Below are 20,428 nucleotides of genomic sequence, written 5' to 3' on the forward strand. Positions count from 1 at the left end.
TTCTATCAATTACTTTAGCTTTAATCGGTAATCCATCCTATTACCGTCCGGCCTAATACCGGCCTTGCCGTTTACGCCGGTATCCACTGTCCACTATCCGGGCGTGCCGGCGCGGGGACTCATCGGCCGTTATTGTTGTATTAAGGACATGCTTCTTTTACGGAAAGGAGTAAGCTTCTTTGGAATAATCTCCAGCCCTTTCCGTTCACTCTCGGCTTCCTATTATTCATCATCATGAGTTTCAAACAGCTTGTTCGCTTCCAGGAGAAGGGCAAGGCGCATTATGGCGACCTCGTCGAGTTTAATGATACTCAGGGCCACAAAGTCTCGATACTTTCTGGTAATCCCTGGGACGGCTTGATTTCGACTGGCCAGACCATAACGGTTTCCAAGGTTTGAACTTTCTGAAAGGGTACAAGCTTGGGATAGTGCACTGATCATTGTCTGCCAGCTTCTCGCTCCGCTCGAGCATACCCCGATCATTGTTTGCGTGGGACTGAATTACAGAAAACATGCGACCGAGGCAAATGTGTGTAATCAACCCTGAGACGCCACTACCAAACTTATCCAAGATTCTGAGCTAAGATGATGCAATCCTCCAGCTACAAGTCCCGACTTACCCCGTCATCTTTACGAAGCCTAGTGACTCCCTTGCCGGTCCATTTGATGATGTTCACGCGCACCCTGATGCCCAAGTTCAGTTAGATTATGAGGGCGAGCTCTGCGTCATCATTGGTCGTGATGCGAAGAATGTTTCGGAGAAAGAGGCACTGGGCTATGTTTTGGGATACACGGCGGGAAATGACGTGTCGGCGAGGAACTTTCAGCTTCCATCCGCTTCAGGTGGGCAGTTCTGCTATGCCAAGTCGTTCGATGGCTTTGCACCTATTGGGCCAGCCATTTGGTCTCCTACTCTGGTGCCCGATCCGCAGAATCTCCATTACAAGACAACAGTGAACGGAAAGGTTGTGCAGGAGACGGCGACGAGTGACATGATCTGGTCGGTACAGCAGATCATCGCGCATCTATCTCGGGGAACCACACTACGTCGAGGGACTGTAATTATGATGGGGACCCCATCCGGTGTTGGATTCTTCAGCGGTACATTCCTCCAAGACGGGGATGTCGTCGAGGTTGACGTAGAGGGACTTGGGAAGATTTCGAACCGCATGGTCTTCGACTCTTAGATGTTGAACATTATTTGATCTCGATGACACTACTTTATAGAGAATACAAACACAGCACATATAACTACATGGGGCTCATCCCGAATTGGTTGTATTTCCAAGTACTCGAGAAATAAGTTAATATGTAGAAAAATTGAAGAAAAATATCAATCAACAGCGCTGCGCCAGGTAATATTCTACCTCCACTTCCGTCATGTGGTTTCTGTAACTGTCAGATAGAGGCTGATAAAAAACACCGCACTGAAGAAGATCACTTTGGTACAGTGGCCTATTGGTTGTCCGATAGTGACACCAACCTTAGGCATTCGCCCCATGGAGAATTGAACATACGAAAATACGAGGCGACTTGGAGATTGTGGTGGGTTTCTCCACGTTTGGCAGAGCGGGGACGGTCAATCACGGCCATTTGGTGATTACCGTCCTCGGTGCCACGACCGGAAATTGCAGAGGGACTGAGGCGAAGAAGTAGGCGAAACTACATACGGCTTAGACCATTTTGGTATCTATTGACTTTTTATTTCTTTTGTGCAGCCTCGGCCAAACTCCGCTGTCCGAACTCCGAGACGAGCTTAGAGCACGTTATTCACCTCGCAGACTACATCTACTTCCCCCGGTGCGACCGGCAAAATTGACAATTCTTGCCTTTGCTCATCTACATTTGTTAAGCAATACGTCGTATTTGAAAGAGCCTGTCTATTCCAACAAGTCAATCCCATCGTACCCGCGAAGATGACGAAAATAACGATGAATTCCTCTCCAACGCAACTCGCGACAGTTGGTGCCTGGAAGCACCCATATCCTGAGGCTACTCGCCTGGATACTTTCAGACGGCACGTTAACCGAGAATACACTCTCAATCTAGAGACGTATGACGATATCCATAAGTGGTCCGTCGAGAACCTTGACGACTTTTGCAAGTCAGTCTGGGTCTTTTGCGGCATGGTTTACAGCGCTGCTCCAGAAAAGGTTGCCAACGGGATTAGAAACATGTGGCCTCGCCCCGAATGGTTCCCTGGTGCACGAATCAATTTCGCAGAGAATATACTGTGCGTTGGTTTGAAAGTACATCCGGACCGTGTCGCCGTGTCTGCTTGCCGCGAGGCTGGGACACACTGGCGTCACTTGACCTGGGTTCAACTACACACCCAGGTAGCATTATACACAACCGCTTTGAAGGCAGCCGGTTTGAGAAAGGGTGACCGCGTTGCTGGTGAGTAATATTGGCTCACTACTTCAACTCTCATTCCCCACGAAGCCCACCTTGCTGACCAAGAATGACACGATTGTAGCTGTATTGTCGAACTCTATAGAGGCCGTGGTTGTCCTTCTCGCTGCAGCATCCATTGGGGCAATTTTCTCTTCGACGGCTCCAGATATGGGAGCAGCAGGCATTGTGAGCAGATACGCTCAGATTCGACCGAAGATCATGTTTGTCGACACAGAAGTGCTGTACGCGGGAAAACGGCGCGTCTTGCGACAGAAGATGACCACGGCAGTAACTCAGCTGAGAAAACAAGTTCCAGAGTTGACCAAGGTCGTCGTCGTCACAGGTTCTGTATTACCTGACAATGGCTGGTACGTTCGACACGTTGTTTCAGCATTTGGGGTTCAAATCTAAATGCCGAGTGCACAGTATCACGCTTGGACAGTTTCTCGACGTTCAGCCCTCTCCACTTGTATTCGAACAGGTGCCATTTGACCATCCCGTTTACATTCTCTACTCGTACGCTATCCAAGTTGGGGTCAAGCAAGAACAGAGTTAACTTCCATCCAGATCTGGTACAACGGGAATACCAAAGTGTACGTGTACCTTTACCCTTCTGGAAGCTCAACATTACGTGCTGACGACTTATCCACCAGGCATTTGCCACTCAGGTGGTGGTGCTCTTCTACAACAAAAGAAGGAGTTCATCCTCAGCTGCAACATGGACGGTGATTCAACATATTACCAATACACAACAGTAAGCCCACAGTTCAACCAAAGCTGTTCGCCCCACCATGTACTAACTCTCCACCAGACAGGGTGGATGATGTGGAATTACTTGGTAGGGTCCCTCAGCGTTGGTGCCCGGATTGTTCTGTACGATGGGAGCCCGCTATATCCAAATGCAGCATTCCAAATTCGGCTTTTAGAGGAGCAAGGGTAAAGTTTTATCCCACGAAGAAGTCACAGATGGTCAAGGAGCATCAACTTCGCTAACACTGACCAAACGGCTAGAGTAACGCATTGGGGGACCAGCCCCAAGTTGTTGACCGCCCTGAAGCAATCCGGCTTTACAAGGTCAGAAGCTCTTGATAACCTCCGCCTTGTCGTTTCAGCAGGGTCGCCTTTGTCGTCGGAAATTTCTCGTTGGTTCAGAGGCATCTTCCCCCATCGCGTGGGCCTGTTTAGTGGTTCGGGAGGTACTGATCTCGTCGGTGGGAGTAAGTATATCCTAGCCGACCGGCATCATGGACGCTGGCTGACTCTCCTCATAGTTATCAGTGGCAACTGCCTCTCCGTAATTCACGACGGGGAGCTTGCGTCCCCTCAACTAGGCATGAAAGTTGAAGTGTGGGATTTGCAAGGCCGCAACGTTGACCAGGCCGGCGAGAAGGGCGACCTAGTCATCACCACACCATTCTTCAGCATGCCCGTCACCTTTTATGGGGATGGGGGACTAGAAAAGTACTACAATGCTTACTTCGACAAGTTCCCGGGCGTTTGGTGCCACGGCGACTTCGCACAGAGAAACCCAGTCACGGGAGGATATGTAATCCTCGGGCGCAGCGACGGGGTTCTTAATCCTGGAGGTTGGTCTCTATCTCACTGAAAGCATGTGACCAGTACTAAAATCACAACATAGGCATACGTTTCGGAAGCGCCGAGATCTACGGCGTAATGGATCAATTCGCCGAAGTTGAGGATAGCATTGCGGTAGGGCAGCGTCGTCCAGGCGAAAGCGACGAGCAAGTCCTCCTATTCTTGAAGACCAAGACTTCAAATTTCGACCAGGTTCGCGAGGACGTCCGAGAGGCTATCAGAGAGCAACTCAGCCCCAGGCATGTCCCTGCACACATCTTTCGAGTCAACGACATCCCCTGCACGTCCAACGGCAAGAACATCGAAATGGTCGTCAAGGCCATTGTGTGCAAATCGAAGGTAGCAAATATTGACTCGGTTGCCAACCCGGAATGTCTAGCAGAGTATACAAAGTTCGCAGACCTTCCCTCTTCGACCGGCGAGGCCAAGCTGTGAGTATCCCGATAGGTAGATTTGATATTACACGCAGAGAGGCCCATATCAGCTCGCCTGCTTTACTCAATACACAATTCTGTCCTCTCTTAATTCCATCTCGACTCAGTTCAAAGCTGCAAGTAGTTAAAATGTTGATTATCGTCGCACAAGTAATCAAGTTGAAGCCGTGAGCTCCAATCGTCCATCAGGTCAAATGAATCTTCTCCCGATTGACCTGTGCTCACAACGTCGTTCAGTTGATCTTCTTTCTGGAGATTTGTGGCCAGTCCATGCAAGTGGAAAATCTGCTCAGGCAGTTCGCCGCCCGTTGTGGTTGTGCCACGCAGATTCGCGGATTGTAGAGTCTGAACGTTCGTGCAAGCCGTCGCAGAAGCCTTTGCCATAAGGGGATTCGGGAAGTATATAGCAAAGTACTTTGCAACTAGAAGCTCTTGGTCCGAGATCTCAGGGTGACGACTCAACATCGCAGCCACGTCTAGACGTACGTCAGCAAATGGTTCATCGAATGAGAGAATCTAATGTTCGCACCAAGGAGTAATGACCCTAGTCTCCAGACCGAGCCATACCGAGCCAAGATCAAATTTAACATGTCTTGATGCGGATTTGAACTTTCAGTAGACGGGAGAAGCGCTTCGTGTGGAGGATTCATCCAGGTTGGCAGCAAAGTACAGGCAAAAAAAGGATGGCTTAAAGCGACATATTCCGGGTGCCAGTGCAAGATGATGCGGGAAATTTCTCGTGTGTTTATCAATACAGAAGCTTTTCGCATCGCATCAGTTGCCGAGATGAAGGTGCGCGCACTTGTCAACATCAAGTGCATACCGATGATCCAGTTGGACCGAGCAAAGTTCTCGGCGTCGAAAAGGATGGGGTGGATTTCCAGGCCAAAGCGCTGCGTTATCGCGAGGGAAAGACAAGTAACGGAGCCTGCAAGTTCCTCCTGCTCGTGGGCGCAACTATGTTTGCTTGAACAGGTGTCGTAACAGACCGCCATGAGGTAGTTTGCCAGAAGAAACCACGCACGTTCGTCTTGGTTGGGGGATTCAAAGAGTATCTTCCAGGCCTCTGATGGCCGTGGGTGAAGTACTGGAGACTCGATGGGTGTTTCTGCAAACCAGGCGGCATCTGCAACTGGCAGGCGAACCGCCATTCTGTTGCGGTTGATGGCGCTTGGTCGCCTTGATATGGTTGAACCAAAGATATCCAGCTCCCACACAAGCCAGAAGGCTCGCCGACGTTCTTCGAGATCAGTCCACTGTGTCGGGTCTGTCCAGGGGTCTTCTCGCTCATCAACATCGCAAAGATCAAGATCGTAAGCGAACCGAACGCAGACACCAGTGAGGATCCAGGCCGTATGCCCGGGGCCAGAAGCGTGCAAGTAACTACATAGCAGGATACAGGCCTGAAGATACTGCAGTGTTGGGCCATATTCTACCGTTCGAAGCGTAGTGTAACAGCGATTGGCCTTGGTTGCGAACTGCGCGCCGCGGTCCGGTGCTTGGATGTTCTGAAAAGATTGATGGGTAGAATAGCGCGCAGCCAAGGCAAAGATACCGTAGAGTAAAAACGCGTCCGCGGTCGAGTATCTTCCCTGGCAGATGGCCCCTGACGCGTCGTTTTGCATGAATCGGGCTAAGGTCCGCGGCTTGTGAAGTAACGGAAGCCAGGGCTGGACCTTGTCGAAGTATACTTGGATGAGTTCAGTCGCGACTTCGCTCGGGACGTCGAGGCGGCAGGCTTCTTCGTGGCGAGTTTCCGAGGCTTTTCGAGGATCGAGGCAGTCTGCAATGTCGAGGATATTAGACGGACTCCTACCAGTCGATCCGCCACAGTCCAAGTCGCCCGTAGAGTGTTGGTCCGCGATGCCTGAAGCTGAGTCGAACGACGTCGACGTATTCGGGTCGGCATCATTCGGGGGACTATTCGAGGGCCTCTGCTCAGAATCCTGTGACGATGGTTTATCGAAAGCTTGGCCATCGTTGAGTTTAGATTCGAGAAGGTCAACAAGACGCTCTGGCGAAAAACATTAACCGTCAGACTTGCACACTTTTATCGGTAGATGGTCTCATCTCACCAAGTCTGTCTGGATCAATTCTCTGTTTCTTGTTACCCTTCGTCGACGGACGCCGGAACTCGGGCGTTTTCCTCTTTGTGGGAAACGTGCAAGAACCGCCGGTCCTATGACAAAGGCCACATATGGGTTGTCGCATGTCACCTAGGCATGGATAAAAGGATCAGTATCGTGGTGCTAGAATCCACTGACGATATGGTTATCTTACATTTTGTCTTTTTTCTGTCGCAATCAAAGGAGGCCAGTTAGCGAGATGATACTCCACGCCGACTGCCGGGATTGAATAAATAGGGGAACATACCTCCTACACTCCATGCAAGCTCGGTGGCCTTTATGCATTATCCACGGCCAGCCTCTTCGATCTTTCTCCAATTCTGGTATCGACTCGGCCTCGAAGAAACTGCACCCAGACTCCATCGGCGCAGATTCGTTCGGATCCATCGGAGCTGGGAGCTGGAAGCAAAGCCTCCAAGGTGCGATAAAGGCGTTGAGAGTGAGGCCACAGGCGGCCAGTGAATTCCAATCCAAGAAGTCACAATATCAATATACGTAGCAAACCTCTCTAGCTTGGGCTGCCTGTAGGAAGGGGTCGATTACGATCTTGAAGGTCAAGGTAAAAGGAGGAGCTCAGCCGAATGCCGAAGAAGGTTCCCCAGGTTTAGCGAAGGGCGCTAAGATGAAGCTGGTTTAGCCCACTGTGGAGAAATGGTGGTGTGGGTTTGATCACATCTCGTGAGCATAACATAGGTACTAAGTACGTACTACGTAGTACGTAGTACTGTAACACCCCCGGAAAAATGAGTCGAATGACACGGCCAGTGTGATATATTCCCATGTGATTCAGGCTCGATGGCATTACACATATTCATTTCAATTCAAAAATGTGTCAAATCTTGAAACGTATTGTTTTTGCAATTTCCCTTGTTGTACTGTGAAGAATCAACACTAGCTGACGTTACAAGCTTACCTATTCAATGTGTTCATCTTACAACCTCGAAGTCTTCTTCCAAGTACTTAGAGAACTAGCTTACAATAACATTACTAATTTTCAGAATGTTACAAATTCGGAACAACTCATAATTGCCCGTAGTTGTTCATCCGTCCTCACATCGCCACCTGGCTCTAGGGTAGGTTGAAGGCCCCCCTTTTGAAGGCCCATCTTTTGCAACCTTGGAGTAGTATTGGTCAAGTGCATTAACAGACTAGCGCTGTGACTACCCCAGTGTGTGTCCTGCTGGTGGGCACGGCAAACAACGGCATCCCGAAATGCCGTCCTGCCAGCCATCCCGGTCCTCACGGTGAACGGTGAGCGGCGTGGGACCTGGGAGTGCCCACACAGGGCCTCGCATTTCACTTATAGTTTCGCTATTTTGCTATCTTGCTATCTTAGTGCTGATTATTTTATTGCGAATTTGGCTCTTTTCCCCATTGGTTCGTGTTGAGTTTAGAATCGACCATTTCAGCTACTCTCGCGAATATCGTCTCTAATGCACCCCGCCACCAACGACGCACTAGCAAAAGCAATGACGTTTGACACCCCTGTTCTCATTGTTGGCTCAGGCCCATCGGGGCTGCTTCTTGCCCTCCAACTGGCTCAGAATGGCGTTCGGAGCATCCTCGTTGAACGCAATACGGACACGACAAAGTGGCCAAAAATGGATGTTACCAACTGCAGAAGCATGGAGCTTTTCAACAGGTTGGGCATTGCCGAAGGACTCAGGGATCATGGTGAGTAGAAGTTTGAACGTGCAAGTCAAAAGACCGACGGTAACCATTCAATGCAGGGGTTGGGCAAGATTACTCGTTTGATGTTTTATTTAGCTCTGGGCTTTCCGAGGGTGGAGAGTTGATATCGAAATGGGTAAGTTCATTGTTGTCCAAAACAATCCAGGTAAAATCCCAGGCTAAAGCTACAATTGCAGAGCCTAGATTCACCAAACGCTTGGAGAGATCGAATCAAAACACAAAATGATGGCTCCATGCCGCGGGAGCCCTACCAACGTTGCAGCCAGGCCATCTTCGAAGCTTGGCTCAAGAAGAAAATCCAAGCCGAGCCACTCATCGACTCGCACTTTGGATGGAAATTCGACGCCTTCACCGAGATTGAAGGTGGGGTCGAGTCCATCATCATTGATACTGCGAGTGGAGAGAACCACATAGTACGGAGTCAATATCTCGCAGGCTGCGATGGAGCCGGTAGCCGTGTACGGAAGAATATTAAGAGTGAGCTGCTTGGTGGCCCTACGTGAGTTGATCTACAACCCCCAAACACAATGTTACAACCCAACGCGAGGCAACCTAACACATTCTTCTCAGACCCGCAGCCAGGTATCTCGTTCATTTCAAGTCTCGAGACCTCTCGAAGCTTCAAAAACAAGGTCAATTCTGGCACATTTTCTTCACCAGCGGAAGTGTTATCATATCGCAAGACGAAGTTGATACCTGGACTGCTCACTTGCCTATATCTCTCGACACGGACTGGAAATCACTAGACCCAGAGGAGGCCATTTACAAGGTCCTAGGGGGCTCACACGCCCCATTTCATATCAAGGTCGACGAGGTACTTGTATGCAGCTCCTGGCGCCCAAGCATTGCTTTTGCACAAAAGTACGCTACAGACAGCCTCCGAGTCTTCCTTGCGGGAGACTCTGCCCACCAAAATATCCCAACTGGAGGATATGGCATGAACACTGCTGTGGGCGACAGTTTCGACCTTGGATGGAAGCTCGCAGCTGTCGTCAATGGCTGGGGCGGGAGTCATCTACTACGGTCGTATGAGATTGAGCGCAAGCCAGTAGCCATCCGCAACATCGAACGTTCAGGCGTCCACCACAAAGTTCACCAGGACTACACCGAGTGGATAGCGGAAGCCGGTCCAGGAGCTCTCACGTCCAGCACCGACGAAGGCGCGGCTCTCTGGGAACGCATCAAGACGCATGTTCTTTCACATGATGGTGAAAATAAAGGCCATGGTGTTGAGATGGGATACAGATACAACGGTTCCCCCATTGTCGTGGAAGACGCTCATGACACAGAAGCAGAACCGGAATGGAACTACCGTGACTATGTCCCATCTACCTGGCCAGGCGCACGAGCGCCACATGTCTATCTCGACGATGGTAAAACGAGCATATTTGACCATTTTGGACCAGGATTCACCCTTGTCGACTTTACCTTGGATGGGAGATGGGTCGCTCAATTCGATGCCATTGCATCACGACTTCAGGTCCCTCTTAAACTGGTGCCCTTACCACTGGAGCAACATGCTAGAAGAGTTTGGGGCCGAGATGCTGTCTTGATCCGCCCCGACGATCATGTTGCGTGGCGATCCCCCGTCCACAAAGAGGAGGACGACATTGAGCGAGTCCTCAAAATCGCAACTGGCCGAGATGCGCTGGAACCAAGCGATAAGAATACCTCAGACTATATGCTCGAGTCTGTCAAAAAGTCAGGGTTCACTGGAACCGTGGGAAACATGGGACGGACCCCTGTGAAGCAGCTGGCTGAGTTCCAAAAGTGAAGCGTGCGAGTCCCGGAGAAAGTTGTCTTTGCAGAACGCATTCATAGTGATTAGCATCCGTTCATTCTTCAAATCGCTATCTAGAGTCAATTCAACTTCTCGCCTACTCTCAGAGTACCAGCATTAGTGCTACCGACGATGTGTTGAACGGTTTCTTAGATGACTTTCCGGCTTACCTTTCACGAAATGGTTTCTAGCCATGGCGAGCTGTTTGCCATAATAAGTACACATTTTGCTGGATCAAGCAACCCCAAACATAAAACAAAGCCACTTGATGCTACCTAGTGGGAGCAATACTGTTGTAACAGGGCAACGAAAAAAACCGAGTTCAATGAAAACAAAACCAATTTCCACTACGAGTAAATAAGAGGTACTTAAGTAAAACGTGGGAGAATACGGGAGACTCTCAACTAAAAGAGAATGAGGATTAAGACCAAAGCCAAAGACATAGTATGCAGCGATTTCTAGGTCTACGGTTTCATTTGAGTGATAGTACGTTACGACGTTTCTCACAGAAATCCTTAAACCACCCTCTGACGAAGGTTATGATACCAGACTATCAGAGGTTTCGTAATACAGGGTCACCCTATAACAACATGCGTAAATCTGATGAGACTCTACCTAGTCAAGCATAGCAGATTTATTTTCAATCAGCCACTGTACTAATGTCTTTGGCTTCCTTCCCAAGATCCTTTCCGCACAGTCATTCAGGAACCAACAGACTTGGTTGCACTTTTCAAACTCGAAGAATTCCCATAGATAATCTCGTCTCTCCTTGCTGATCCCGGTGTATTCGTTCAAAAAGCCCTCCTTACTGGTATCGGCCGTGACTTCAATCTGCTACACTCGGCTCATGACCTTGGCAACATCTTCAACCCGGAGAAGATCAGTCCCGTTATTAATGTTATGGAAGACTCCAATATGTCTCTCATATGGCGACAACAGCAGGCGCGCAACGACTTCTCCAATGTCCGCAATATCCATGTACGGAACAGCTCTGCTTGGCCATATCAACTTGTGATCGTCCCGTAGGCTTCTCTTCATCCAGAGGAAATTTCCCATGAAAGTTGTCCCGGTGTTGGCAAAGGTCACCGGAAGAAGGCTTTCTTCGAGAACCTTTTTGGCAATGGGCGATTGAATTGGCAAGCCAAGACCATGGTCCACAAGCCACTTTGGAATGCGGCGAGGGTTGAAATCCGGAAACATTGCCGTCATGCGAATGACGTGAATGAGTTTGTTTCCACTCTCCTTCAGGGCCTTGACCAAGTTGGTCATGGCTGTTTGTCCATTGACGGAACCAGGAGTAACGACACAGACACCTTCCATGTCTTTTACAACATCGTGAAGCGACGGTTCATTAAAAAAGTCAGCTATCACGACTTCTGACGATTGCCATGCCTTTTCAAGCTCGGGTTTCTTGGATTCACTAGTGGTGACTAGCCTCATTCGTATATCAGGCTGTTCTTGTTGAAGAACATGGATCACCTGGGAACCCACTCGGCCGCTGGCACCAAACACCAAGACGCTTTTCGGGACTTTCTTTAGACCTGCAGCCATCGTGACGGTTGAAGCAAATTTCCGAGTAGTGTCAACTTGGATTGTGGGTTGAAGCTGTGAAATTCCGTGCTTTGAGAGCAGCAAGATTGAATGCTAGCAGAAAATATCTTTCTGGCCTGGGATTTGTCGTGGCAACAGCGGTGACAAGCGCGGTTTGCGGTGATGACCACGGCAAACGGAGGTGTTTGGAAGAATGCCGTCCGTCGAGGGCGGCCTAAGGGTTCCGCACCTACTCACATGCCTTGGATGCGAATTTAGATAACACAGACAGTAGACTGGAATGACAAATGATGAAAAATAGTTGCATCGGTTAAGATGCTGATGGACAGAAAAAGACGCGGCCGATAAAGACAACTACAATCCAATAGTGCACGTGAGACGTGTGGGTAAGAACTTGAAGTGGTTGTAAAATAACTATCTGTAGAGAAGAGAAATAAATGCAGTGTAAGAGCTTCCCTCTCAACCTCTTGCCCTCACTAAACTAACTAAAAAAAGCATCTGCCTCGGAATATTTCGCCATGATGTCCTTGACCTTGTCTAGAGGCAGCGCCTCGACAGTGCGACCCATGTTGCCCGTCATCGTCTCCGCCATACAAAGCGCATTGTAAATAGCCTCCTCGGTGGCATCTGCTACTGCTTCGAAGAGGCCGTTGATACCCTGGTCGTCGATGTAATCAATGTTCAGCTTACGCGGCTTATACGGGTCGAATGAGCGTCCTTGTCCTGTCTTGGCTTGCACTGGGATTTCATTGCCGGTAGAGAAAGCCAGAAACACGTCGCCCGATGGGTTGTGGCCGTACCCTCCCACGCGGGCGATGCCAACTGTGGCGCGCTTGGCGAGTCGCTGAAGCTGCAACGGATGCAGAGGCGCATCTGTGGCGACGATGACGATGATGGACCCGTCTTTGCTGTCCTTTGCAGCCTCATACTCCGCCTTCTGAGCAGCTGTTGCCGCATCCTTTTCAGCCTGCTCTGCAAGAATTCGGCCGACCGGAACGCCGGAGATTCGCAGGTGCTTCATACGCCCATAGTTGGCTTGCACGAGGACTCCGACGGTATAGGAACCGGCACCATCACCATCATCCGTGGGAACAAGTCGGCTGCTGGTTCCCGTGCCTCCCTTGAACCCTTGACACAGCATTCCTGTTCCTCCGCCTACATTCCCCTCTGGGACCGGGTCCGACGATGCCTTTGTCATGCCTTCAACGACGTGCTTAGGCGTGACGGCGAATTGCCGTAGATCATTGAGGTGCCCGTCGAATGTCTCAGCTACGACGGGTAGGAGGAACCAATTGATTCCCTCCTCGCCTTTTCCGTAATTTTGAATGGCGTATTGGTAGATGCCGGTGTAACATGGACCCACGGAAAAGCTGTTGGTGATGATGATGGGTGAGTGCAACAAGCCGGTTTCTTCGATCCAGTGGCTACCAGTCATCTCTCCAGAGCCATTAAAGCGGAAGAGGCCGGCGTGGCATGCCTTGTGGAACCATTCCTTGCGTGGGAGAATAGTAGTGACGCCAGTGTTAATCGAGCCACCGCCTCCGCGAATCGTGGTAGTATGGGCGAGGACGCCTGGGACATCAGTAATGCCATTCTTTGGTCCAGGCTTCCAGGTCCCGAGATGAACGCCTGGGACGACATCACGGAGCCGGGCTCTAGGCATTGCGGCTGATGAGGCCATTGTTGTAGAGGGGTTCGTCACGGACTTTCTAGAATGGATTGCCTTCACTGGATTAACGGATATATCTTGTCTAGGAAAAAGATTGCTGAAGGGTGAGCTTATTAAAGGATCCCCTCTTCTACTTCCATGTTTTAGTACGGACAGATGATGTTCATTTGCTTCTACGTTGCTGAATGACTCATGCTGATCTCCCCGCACGCGTAATTTGAATGCGTTGGCATGCTGATAGACTAGTGAGGTTCTTTTGTTATCCCAATTAGGCAGGTCGCAATAAATAATCATGTCATTGTATCGCAATGAGCAACAAATGACGCTCAATGATTATAAAATCTACCGCGTTACGCCACAAGTACCTAAGGAATGAGACAACTCCCTGTTATCTTAACCTTGAGTCACAGGCAGCCGATGTGAATGTGAAAACAACCAATAAGCTACGTTTGAGAACTCTACTTTCTTCCTAAAACCCCGACAATGTCATCCTTCTCACAAGCACTCGCAACATCCAACGCACTCCTGCCTTTCTTATCCTCCTGGAGAGGATCCAGCCCTTTACCCAGCATTGCTTCGAAAAGCGCCTTATCATATCCCGGTTTCGTGTAATAGTTGCTCTCTCGCCTCGTGATAACATGCAGGGCTGTCTCACCTTGGGTATTAACAGCAAAGATGTTAGCACCGCTGTCGGGCGGAAACAGTTTCTCATAGTCCTCGAGATGGTATATGAGCGGATCCTTGGCGCGATCCTGCCGGCCCGGGGATGATAGGTAAGTGAGCAGAGGAGTATTCCCAAGCTTATCGGCCACATTGATGGAGCCTCCTTCAGCTAGGAATCTTCGCCAGAGGGCTAGGCAACGGTCGAAGTAGTCCTTAGGTAGATCTATTTGCAGATGTCCCGAGGAACGTCGGGATCGATGAGTCGCGAAGCACTGCTTGGCAACGTAATGCAGAGCTGTGAGACCGTTTGGATCAGGTTCTAGCAGACTAGCACCTTTGGACAACAGCAAGTCGCAGATTTCAGGTCGTAGGATACGGAGAGCGTAGTGGAATGGCAGAAAACCATTGTGATCTCTCATGAAGAGCGTAGGAGCAACTTCCTTGCGATGGATGAATTGCACTAGAACGTCGTCTGGCATGCCGGGGTTATCCAAGAGGTGATGGAGCGCTGTCTTGCCTTCATCGTCAACCAATGTAGCATCCGCACCATAGTCCAGAATGCGCAGTGGTGGTCCAGTTGCCTTTGGACCCCGGGGCCTACGCGAGTAGCCAGGCAAGACTTCTCGCCAGTTACACGCAGCCATCAGAACAGTGCGGCCGTGTTGATCGCGACGATTGAAGTCGATTCGAGACACGCAAGGCTCCTGGAGCAATGTATTCAAGACCTCGTACTCTGGAAGCTCGAAGAGAGAGTGAGCCATTGTCTCGTCTTCATTCAACGGCAGATACAAATCAGCTCCACGCTCGACAAGTGCGCGAAGCAGCGGCACAGACTGCGGAACGTCCCTGTCTATTTCCTCAGCAAAGGCGGCACATAAAAGTGCGTATACTTTGTGTGACTCCTTCAGCTGGTAATGCACTTGTCGGCCATTGCGCTTCTCATCAAGAGAGTCAACACTGACGCCATGATCAAGGAGTATTTCCAGCGCCGAAAGATTCTGATGAGAAATTGCCAGGAAGAGCGGGTTACTAACTCCCACCGATGGATCAGCACCCTGGCGAAGCAGCTCTCGCATGATATCTGGCGCACCAGTCGCTTTGTGCAGAGGAGATAGACCCTCCTCGTCCAGAGTGTTCGGATCAGCCCCATTATCGAGGAGTAGGCGCACGGCAAAGGCCATCCAAAATCCTTCGACTGTGTGATTGTTGTACCTTACTCCACGTGCCGCTGTGTGCAATGGAGTTTGGCCCTTTTCATCTCGTGCATCAACCGTAGCCCCATTGGAAATCAAGTATCTCATTCCCTCTATCTGCCACCAGTTGTTCGCTGATGCGAGTACGTGGAGCGCAGTTCCTCCTGCGACTATATCTGATCTTCGCTGTCCGCGATCTGGGATGGTTGCGAATTGCGCATTCACATCGACGTGGAACTTTTCCACGAGAAGTTGCAACGTGAGCATGTTGGGCTCTGGCCATCTACATGCCAGCTGCAATGGAGTCAAAGCAGATGGATAACTAGAACGCGCCGTCGCCGTTCGCGCTTCAATGATATCTCTGACAGACTCATACGAGCTGTAATGCAAAAGTAGCCTGGATAAATACTCGGCCACTTGTAGACGATCGGGTCTCATGAGCTCCTCGAGAAGTGTGTAGCATAAAGCATCCACCGGGTCGACCTCAAACACTTCGTTTATAAGCTTGGCTGCGTCTTTGCAAGTGAGGAGGTCCAAGTACATAGAAGGGGACTTTAGAACTTGGTTGGTTGCGGACTGATCTTGACCAAGGACATGCAGGGCAGACCTTGGTCGCATCAACGCCATCTGAGCCCACATCCACTGCCGAATCTGTTCTGAACGTTCTGCAGTTTTCTTGTCATCTTCCAAATGCTGTGTTGCTTTAGAAAATAGCTCTTTGTCAGTGGCGAATACCTCGGCTACTTCAGAGCAACCTTCGTGCAGGGCGACATCCAATGTTGTGAAATGGGAATCGTCGACGGCAGAAACATCGGAACCCGCGTCCAGAAGCATCTTCATGATGGTGGTGACCGAAGGGAAGAAGATCTTGCGAAATATCGATTTCGGCTCACCGTATCGATACTGATACCAAGGTTGTTCGTCATCTTGTTGCGAGGAGCTTGGTCGCAGAGGATCTGTTAGCGGACCAAGTAGCCATTTGTATCCCCCATGGTGCGAGCCCCAAATATCCTGCTCCTTTCTAGATTCAGCACAGGCATGTAGAGGAGTGCGACTTTTAGAATCAATCGCGTGTACATTGGCGCCGTGCTTGAGAAGAAGTGCCACAGACTCTGGTTCTCCTGAACTACAAGCGTAGTGGAGAGGAGTTCTGCCAAAGCAATCCACTTGGTTTAGGTCAGGACATCCAGGTTGGTCAAGTACCAGGCCAACAACGCTCGGTTGGCGAGCTCGGCATGAGAGATGCAGAACATTTTGAGAATCCTCTGTCAAGAAGCCCAGGGTTGCTCCAGCGGCCACCAAAGTGGCTACTTCAACCGCAGACCGCATGGCTGCCAGATGCAATGGAGCGAGGCCATTCTTGTCTCGGATCTCGAAGTTGAGCTCTTTCCGAGGATTGATCACTTCCGTAAAGTGAGTGGAATCCGCTCTGTTGTAATGGGGTTTGTTGGGAAAGAGGGAAGGCTTCTCAAGACCTCTCATCTCTGCTACATGCAGAGCTGTGAATCCCTGCTTGTTCACAGCATTGATGGGTATACCAAGACTAACAAGCCATCCAACAAAGCCAACCACCTTCGGCGCGCCGTGGTACCAAGAAGCGACATGATGAAGCAGGGTGTCTCCATTGTCGTTCGTACTAAGCGGATCCAACCCATCCTTGGCAATCATCGTTTCCATTTGGCCGCGGACACATATACCCTGCTGGCAAAGAAGATGCAAAGCATTGTTACCGCAAATGTCAACGACGCCGGTTTTCGCTCCGTACTCTCGAAGGACTTCCAGCTGGTTGTCGTAGCCCAGGCAGCACAGGAATAGAGTACAGCCGTCGTCCCTTCTCGCATCGATGTCTATACCTTCAGCCAACAACAGGTCAAGGTACTCTGTAAATCCCCTAACACTATAAGACGACAACCCAAACCAGTATCGTCTTTTCTCGGCGTCGTTTTCGCATCTTGAGAGCAGCATCCGGAATACCTCAAGCCCTGCAGACATCCCTCGCCGCACTGCCGTCTTTCCATGTTCGTCTGGAATGTTGGGGTCGGCACCGTGCTCGAGTAGGTATTTGACAATGGCCTCGGTGTTTGGACTCCCTGTCTTCATTCCCGAGTCGATCATGCAACTGTGCAAAGCCGATCTCCCGCGATGACCGATCTGATTTGGATCACTTCCATGCTCGACGAGAAGCTGCACAGCCTCAAGGTCTCGGTGACTCCCAAAGACTCGATGTAGGGGGGAATTTCCAAACCGGTCGACCTTGTTCAAATCGGCTCCCGAGCGGAGCAACGCCCGCATCGCAGGTACATGGAGCGAGTCTGGACCGGTCTTGTGAGTAGACCCGGATGCTATGAGGAGAGCTGTACTTTCGTCGCCGTCGAGCTGCTCAAGATCAGCATTTGCCTTGACCAGAACTCGAAGGATGGCTTGACATGTCGAGTCATTGTCACAGTCCCATTCTTGAACCAGGCGATGAAGGGGCGCTGCCATGGTCTTCTTTCCCCTAAAGCCGCCTAGCATGACTGGTCTGGGCTCCCATGTTGATGTCTTTCGCACATCTGCACCCCGATCAATAAGAGCCTCAACACATCTCAAATTAACCGACCCGCATGCAAAATACAGAGCGGTTGCTCCACGGTATGTTGCGTTGGCTGAAACATCTGACTTGTCGAGGATTCCTAAGACGGCATCGGTTCGATTGAACCGACAGCATTCGCACAAAAGCTGCTCCAATGTCTCTGGGCTACAGAATGGTATCATTGCCATGACGGTTTCTGTGTGTCCGCCTGAGCTCGCGTAAAAAATAGCGCATTCTCCCTTGGTAATCTTTTCTCCGCCGAGAAGATACCCAGCATGGTTTTCCTTTGTTTTGAGAGTATCAGGCTCAACACCCGCTTCAAGTAGAACCCTGACCACAGAAGAATGGTTTTTGCGTGCAGCAAGATGAATCGGCTTCAGGCCACGTCCATCCGGGGCATTTGGATCACTCCCATGTTGGATGAGCAGCGATGCCACTTTTGCGTGTCCATTCGCGGCTGCCCAGTGTAGCGGGATGCGTTCTTGAGCATCTACATCTGAAACAAATGACCCTTGCTGTATCAATTTCAAGGCAAGTTCATACAGTCCAGAAAAAGCTGCGATATGAAGCGCCGTTGGGATACCCTCCGTGCTTCCTTTGCTCTTCGATGTAGAACCCCACTGGATCACAAGCCACCTTGAGAAAGCGAGACTTTCAGGTTTGAGAAACTCGGCGATGGCGGAAAAAAGCTCCTCGTCTTCCACGTCATAAAAACTAGCATGGTAAGACCAGTTTTCCACGGCGTAGCTGAGAAACGGATGTAGTAAACGAGCCTCTCTGTAGCTGAAGGGGTCCTTTGCCTGTTCCGCCCGGCTAGGGTTGTAGAAATGTTCATTACAATCCATCTGATGTTGAGGCGTTTTGTATGCGATAGATGCTGAGTCTTCAGAATGTTCTCCATTAAGCAATAGTGAGCCGGACATGAGATACTGCAGACAATTCATAGCCATCCGCTTATGCGCCTTGTCGGAGTTGATGGCGGGAAAGTTAGTGAGCGAGGCATTGTTCGTTGACAAGGTGCGGCTGTCGCCACGCAAGAACTCGGTGAATGAATGATGAATCACTTGCAGGGTCTCGTCTTCTAGGACCTCCACCAGCGGCCCGCAACAGGTGGCAATTAAGGCTTTAAAGCCTCGCGGTGCTGTGACATTCGGGCAGCTGCACTTGATGACACTCGCTAGTTCGTATAATCGCAGAGGTCGGGATGCGTGGGTGACTGCTTCAAGAACCAACACTTGAACGTCCATATCGACTCCGTGGTCTTCGCGCTGCTTGGTTAACACGTTGGTATAGATCTGCTCCAACCCGACAGGGAGAGATTCTTCAAGAAGACTGATATCCACCGGGTCATCAGATAGCAAAGACGCTTCCACCTGGTCTATGGTGAGCTTGGCATAGAGGAATAGCCCTTCAGACCTTCTCGCGACCATTTTGATGATGTCTTGTTTGAGCTTTTGCTGATTGTCTGATTTCAGGGCTCTATCAAATCGATGATTGAGAAAGGAAATGATGTCGGCATCCACGAGTCGCTGTTGCAGGCTGATGTGCACTATCGACGAGTCCCGCAGCGCACTTTGGAGATATTGCTTGGGCCGACTGGTCATGAGCAACTTAAGAGACCGAGGTCGATACGTAGCAAGACCGTTGAGCTTGTCCAGAAATGACCTGTTGTCCGTTGTCATCTCATCCAGGGCATCTCCAACGCAGTAGACCTTTGGAACACACAATACACCGTCGAGAAAAAGCTGGATGAGGTCGTTATCCGAGGTCTCGGCCAGACTGGTCTCCAGAAGTGGCTGGAGAGCGAATTGTAGCTTGACCGAGTATGGCAGAAGCTGGGCAAGCCAGTCTTGAATAAGAGCACGCGGTGAAAAATTGGCCGCGACAATGTTTCGAAAAAAGAAGAACAGCACGGGACAGTCCTCGGTCATCCGCAGGTGTTGGATGATGGATGCGGCCATTACCGACTTGCCTGCTCCCGGGACGCCCTTGATCCAGAGGCTGCCATGATCTGGAGAGTCATGCCATTGTCGATATTCTTCGGTCTCACAGATCCAAAGCCCGGTCCCAGGAGCTTGCGATAAGAGGTGGCGGCGAAATTCCCCCGACTCGGCCAGATAATCAGTGGGCTGAAGCCAGTCGCGGATGTCAGCGAGGACTTCAGGACTCAGCGCCGCGTCATTATAGTCAACAAACTCATATTCGTCAGCGGTATTCGTCGAGTTCGGCATAATGAAAGCAATTGAAATATTTGAGGATGACGATGCTACGAACAAATATTGCGTGAATGTGTTGATCATTGATGCTTGCTATTGCGGGGAGAGCAGGCAACAGTCGTCCCACGGAGTATATCCAATCACGTGCCGAAGGATTCGTCTAAATATAGCAGACCAACCGACCAACATAATAGTTGCAAGAGCCAGCCTATCTTCATGGATGTTGTGGTTTTGTAGTGTTGATTTGCCGTGAGAACCAGAACTGTGCGATTTGTGGTCAAATCTGCACGATTGGCTACCCATAACAATCCTCAATATTTATCAGCCGTGGAATGCGGGGCTTGGATGCAAAGTGTGTGTGCCTATCAGAAAATATGATGTACGGACTCTCTATTTTTATTTCAGCTATGCATATTGGTGAGCCAGATGTGAAGTGTCAGAAGATCAGCTCAGAACGGCGATGTGAGAGTTCACAAGTGTTACTACGCGGGCAACTCTCCATATTCCGTCACCATCGTATGAGATACGTGATGAATTCGACC

General features: G+C 50.3%; 7 protein-coding genes across 7 annotated transcripts; 3 read left to right on the top strand and 4 right to left on the bottom strand.

Annotated features, from left to right (window-relative positions):
* Window positions 1-234: 234 nt before the first annotated feature.
* BGZ61DRAFT_476759 (fumarylacetoacetate hydrolase family protein) lies at window positions 235-1,187 on the top strand (the record flags this gene model as incomplete). The annotated part of the gene is made up of 3 exons (XM_046248829.1): window positions 235-393; window positions 452-529; window positions 603-1,187. 3 exons carry the CDS (start codon window positions 235-237, stop codon window positions 1,185-1,187), a joined length of 822 nt encoding a protein of 273 aa, XP_046106371.1.
* Window positions 1,188-1,916: 729 nt separating this feature from the next.
* BGZ61DRAFT_476760 (uncharacterized protein) lies at window positions 1,917-4,425 on the top strand (the record flags this gene model as incomplete). Its single annotated transcript, XM_046248830.1, has 8 exons — window positions 1,917-2,397; window positions 2,477-2,762; window positions 2,876-2,910; window positions 3,048-3,148; window positions 3,206-3,330; window positions 3,406-3,611; window positions 3,666-3,980; window positions 4,034-4,425. 8 exons carry the CDS (start codon window positions 1,917-1,919, stop codon window positions 4,423-4,425), a joined length of 1,941 nt encoding a protein of 646 aa, XP_046106372.1.
* BGZ61DRAFT_418132 (fungal-specific transcription factor domain-containing protein) lies at window positions 4,144-7,111 on the bottom strand. The gene is made up of 5 exons (XM_046243425.1): window positions 6,798-7,111; window positions 6,705-6,718; window positions 6,500-6,640; window positions 4,954-6,438; window positions 4,144-4,900 (listed from the first exon to the last, which is right to left on the bottom strand). Exons 1-5 carry the CDS (start codon window positions 6,935-6,937, stop codon window positions 4,533-4,535), a joined length of 2,148 nt encoding a protein of 715 aa, XP_046106373.1. The 5' UTR covers window positions 6,938-7,111; the 3' UTR covers window positions 4,144-4,532.
* A 1,364-nt stretch (window positions 7,112-8,475) lies between these two features.
* BGZ61DRAFT_348532 (FAD binding domain-containing protein) lies at window positions 8,476-10,016 on the top strand (the record flags this gene model as incomplete). The annotated part of the gene is made up of 2 exons (XM_046240068.1): window positions 8,476-8,741; window positions 8,813-10,016. 2 exons carry the CDS (start codon window positions 8,476-8,478, stop codon window positions 10,014-10,016), a joined length of 1,470 nt encoding a protein of 489 aa, XP_046106374.1.
* Window positions 10,017-10,856: 840 nt separating this feature from the next.
* On the bottom strand, window positions 10,857-11,573 carry BGZ61DRAFT_531313 (uncharacterized protein; the record flags this gene model as incomplete). The annotated part of the gene is made up of 1 exon (XM_046253687.1): window positions 10,857-11,573. The coding sequence occupies one exon, from the start codon at window positions 11,571-11,573 to the stop codon at window positions 10,857-10,859; it is 717 nt and encodes a 238-aa protein (XP_046106375.1).
* Window positions 11,574-11,960: 387 nt separating this feature from the next.
* Window positions 11,961-13,349, bottom strand: BGZ61DRAFT_388238 (peptidase family S58-domain-containing protein). The gene has a single exon (XM_046242779.1). It carries the CDS (start codon window positions 13,252-13,254, stop codon window positions 12,055-12,057), a length of 1,200 nt encoding a protein of 399 aa, XP_046106376.1. The 5' UTR covers window positions 13,255-13,349; the 3' UTR covers window positions 11,961-12,054.
* Window positions 13,350-13,591: 242 nt separating this feature from the next.
* BGZ61DRAFT_449413 (ankyrin repeat-containing domain protein) lies at window positions 13,592-17,213 on the bottom strand (the record flags this gene model as incomplete). The annotated part of the gene is made up of 1 exon (XM_046245612.1): window positions 13,592-17,213. One exon carries the CDS (start codon window positions 17,211-17,213, stop codon window positions 13,701-13,703), a length of 3,513 nt encoding a protein of 1,170 aa, XP_046106377.1. The 3' UTR covers window positions 13,592-13,700.
* Window positions 17,214-20,428: the final 3,215 nt, after the last annotated feature.

The sequence above is a fragment of the Ilyonectria robusta genome (genome assembly GCF_021365365.1).
Source record: "Ilyonectria robusta strain PMI_751 chromosome Unknown BGZ61scaffold_7, whole genome shotgun sequence".
NCBI classification, from domain to species: domain Eukaryota; kingdom Fungi; phylum Ascomycota; class Sordariomycetes; order Hypocreales; family Nectriaceae; genus Ilyonectria; species Ilyonectria robusta.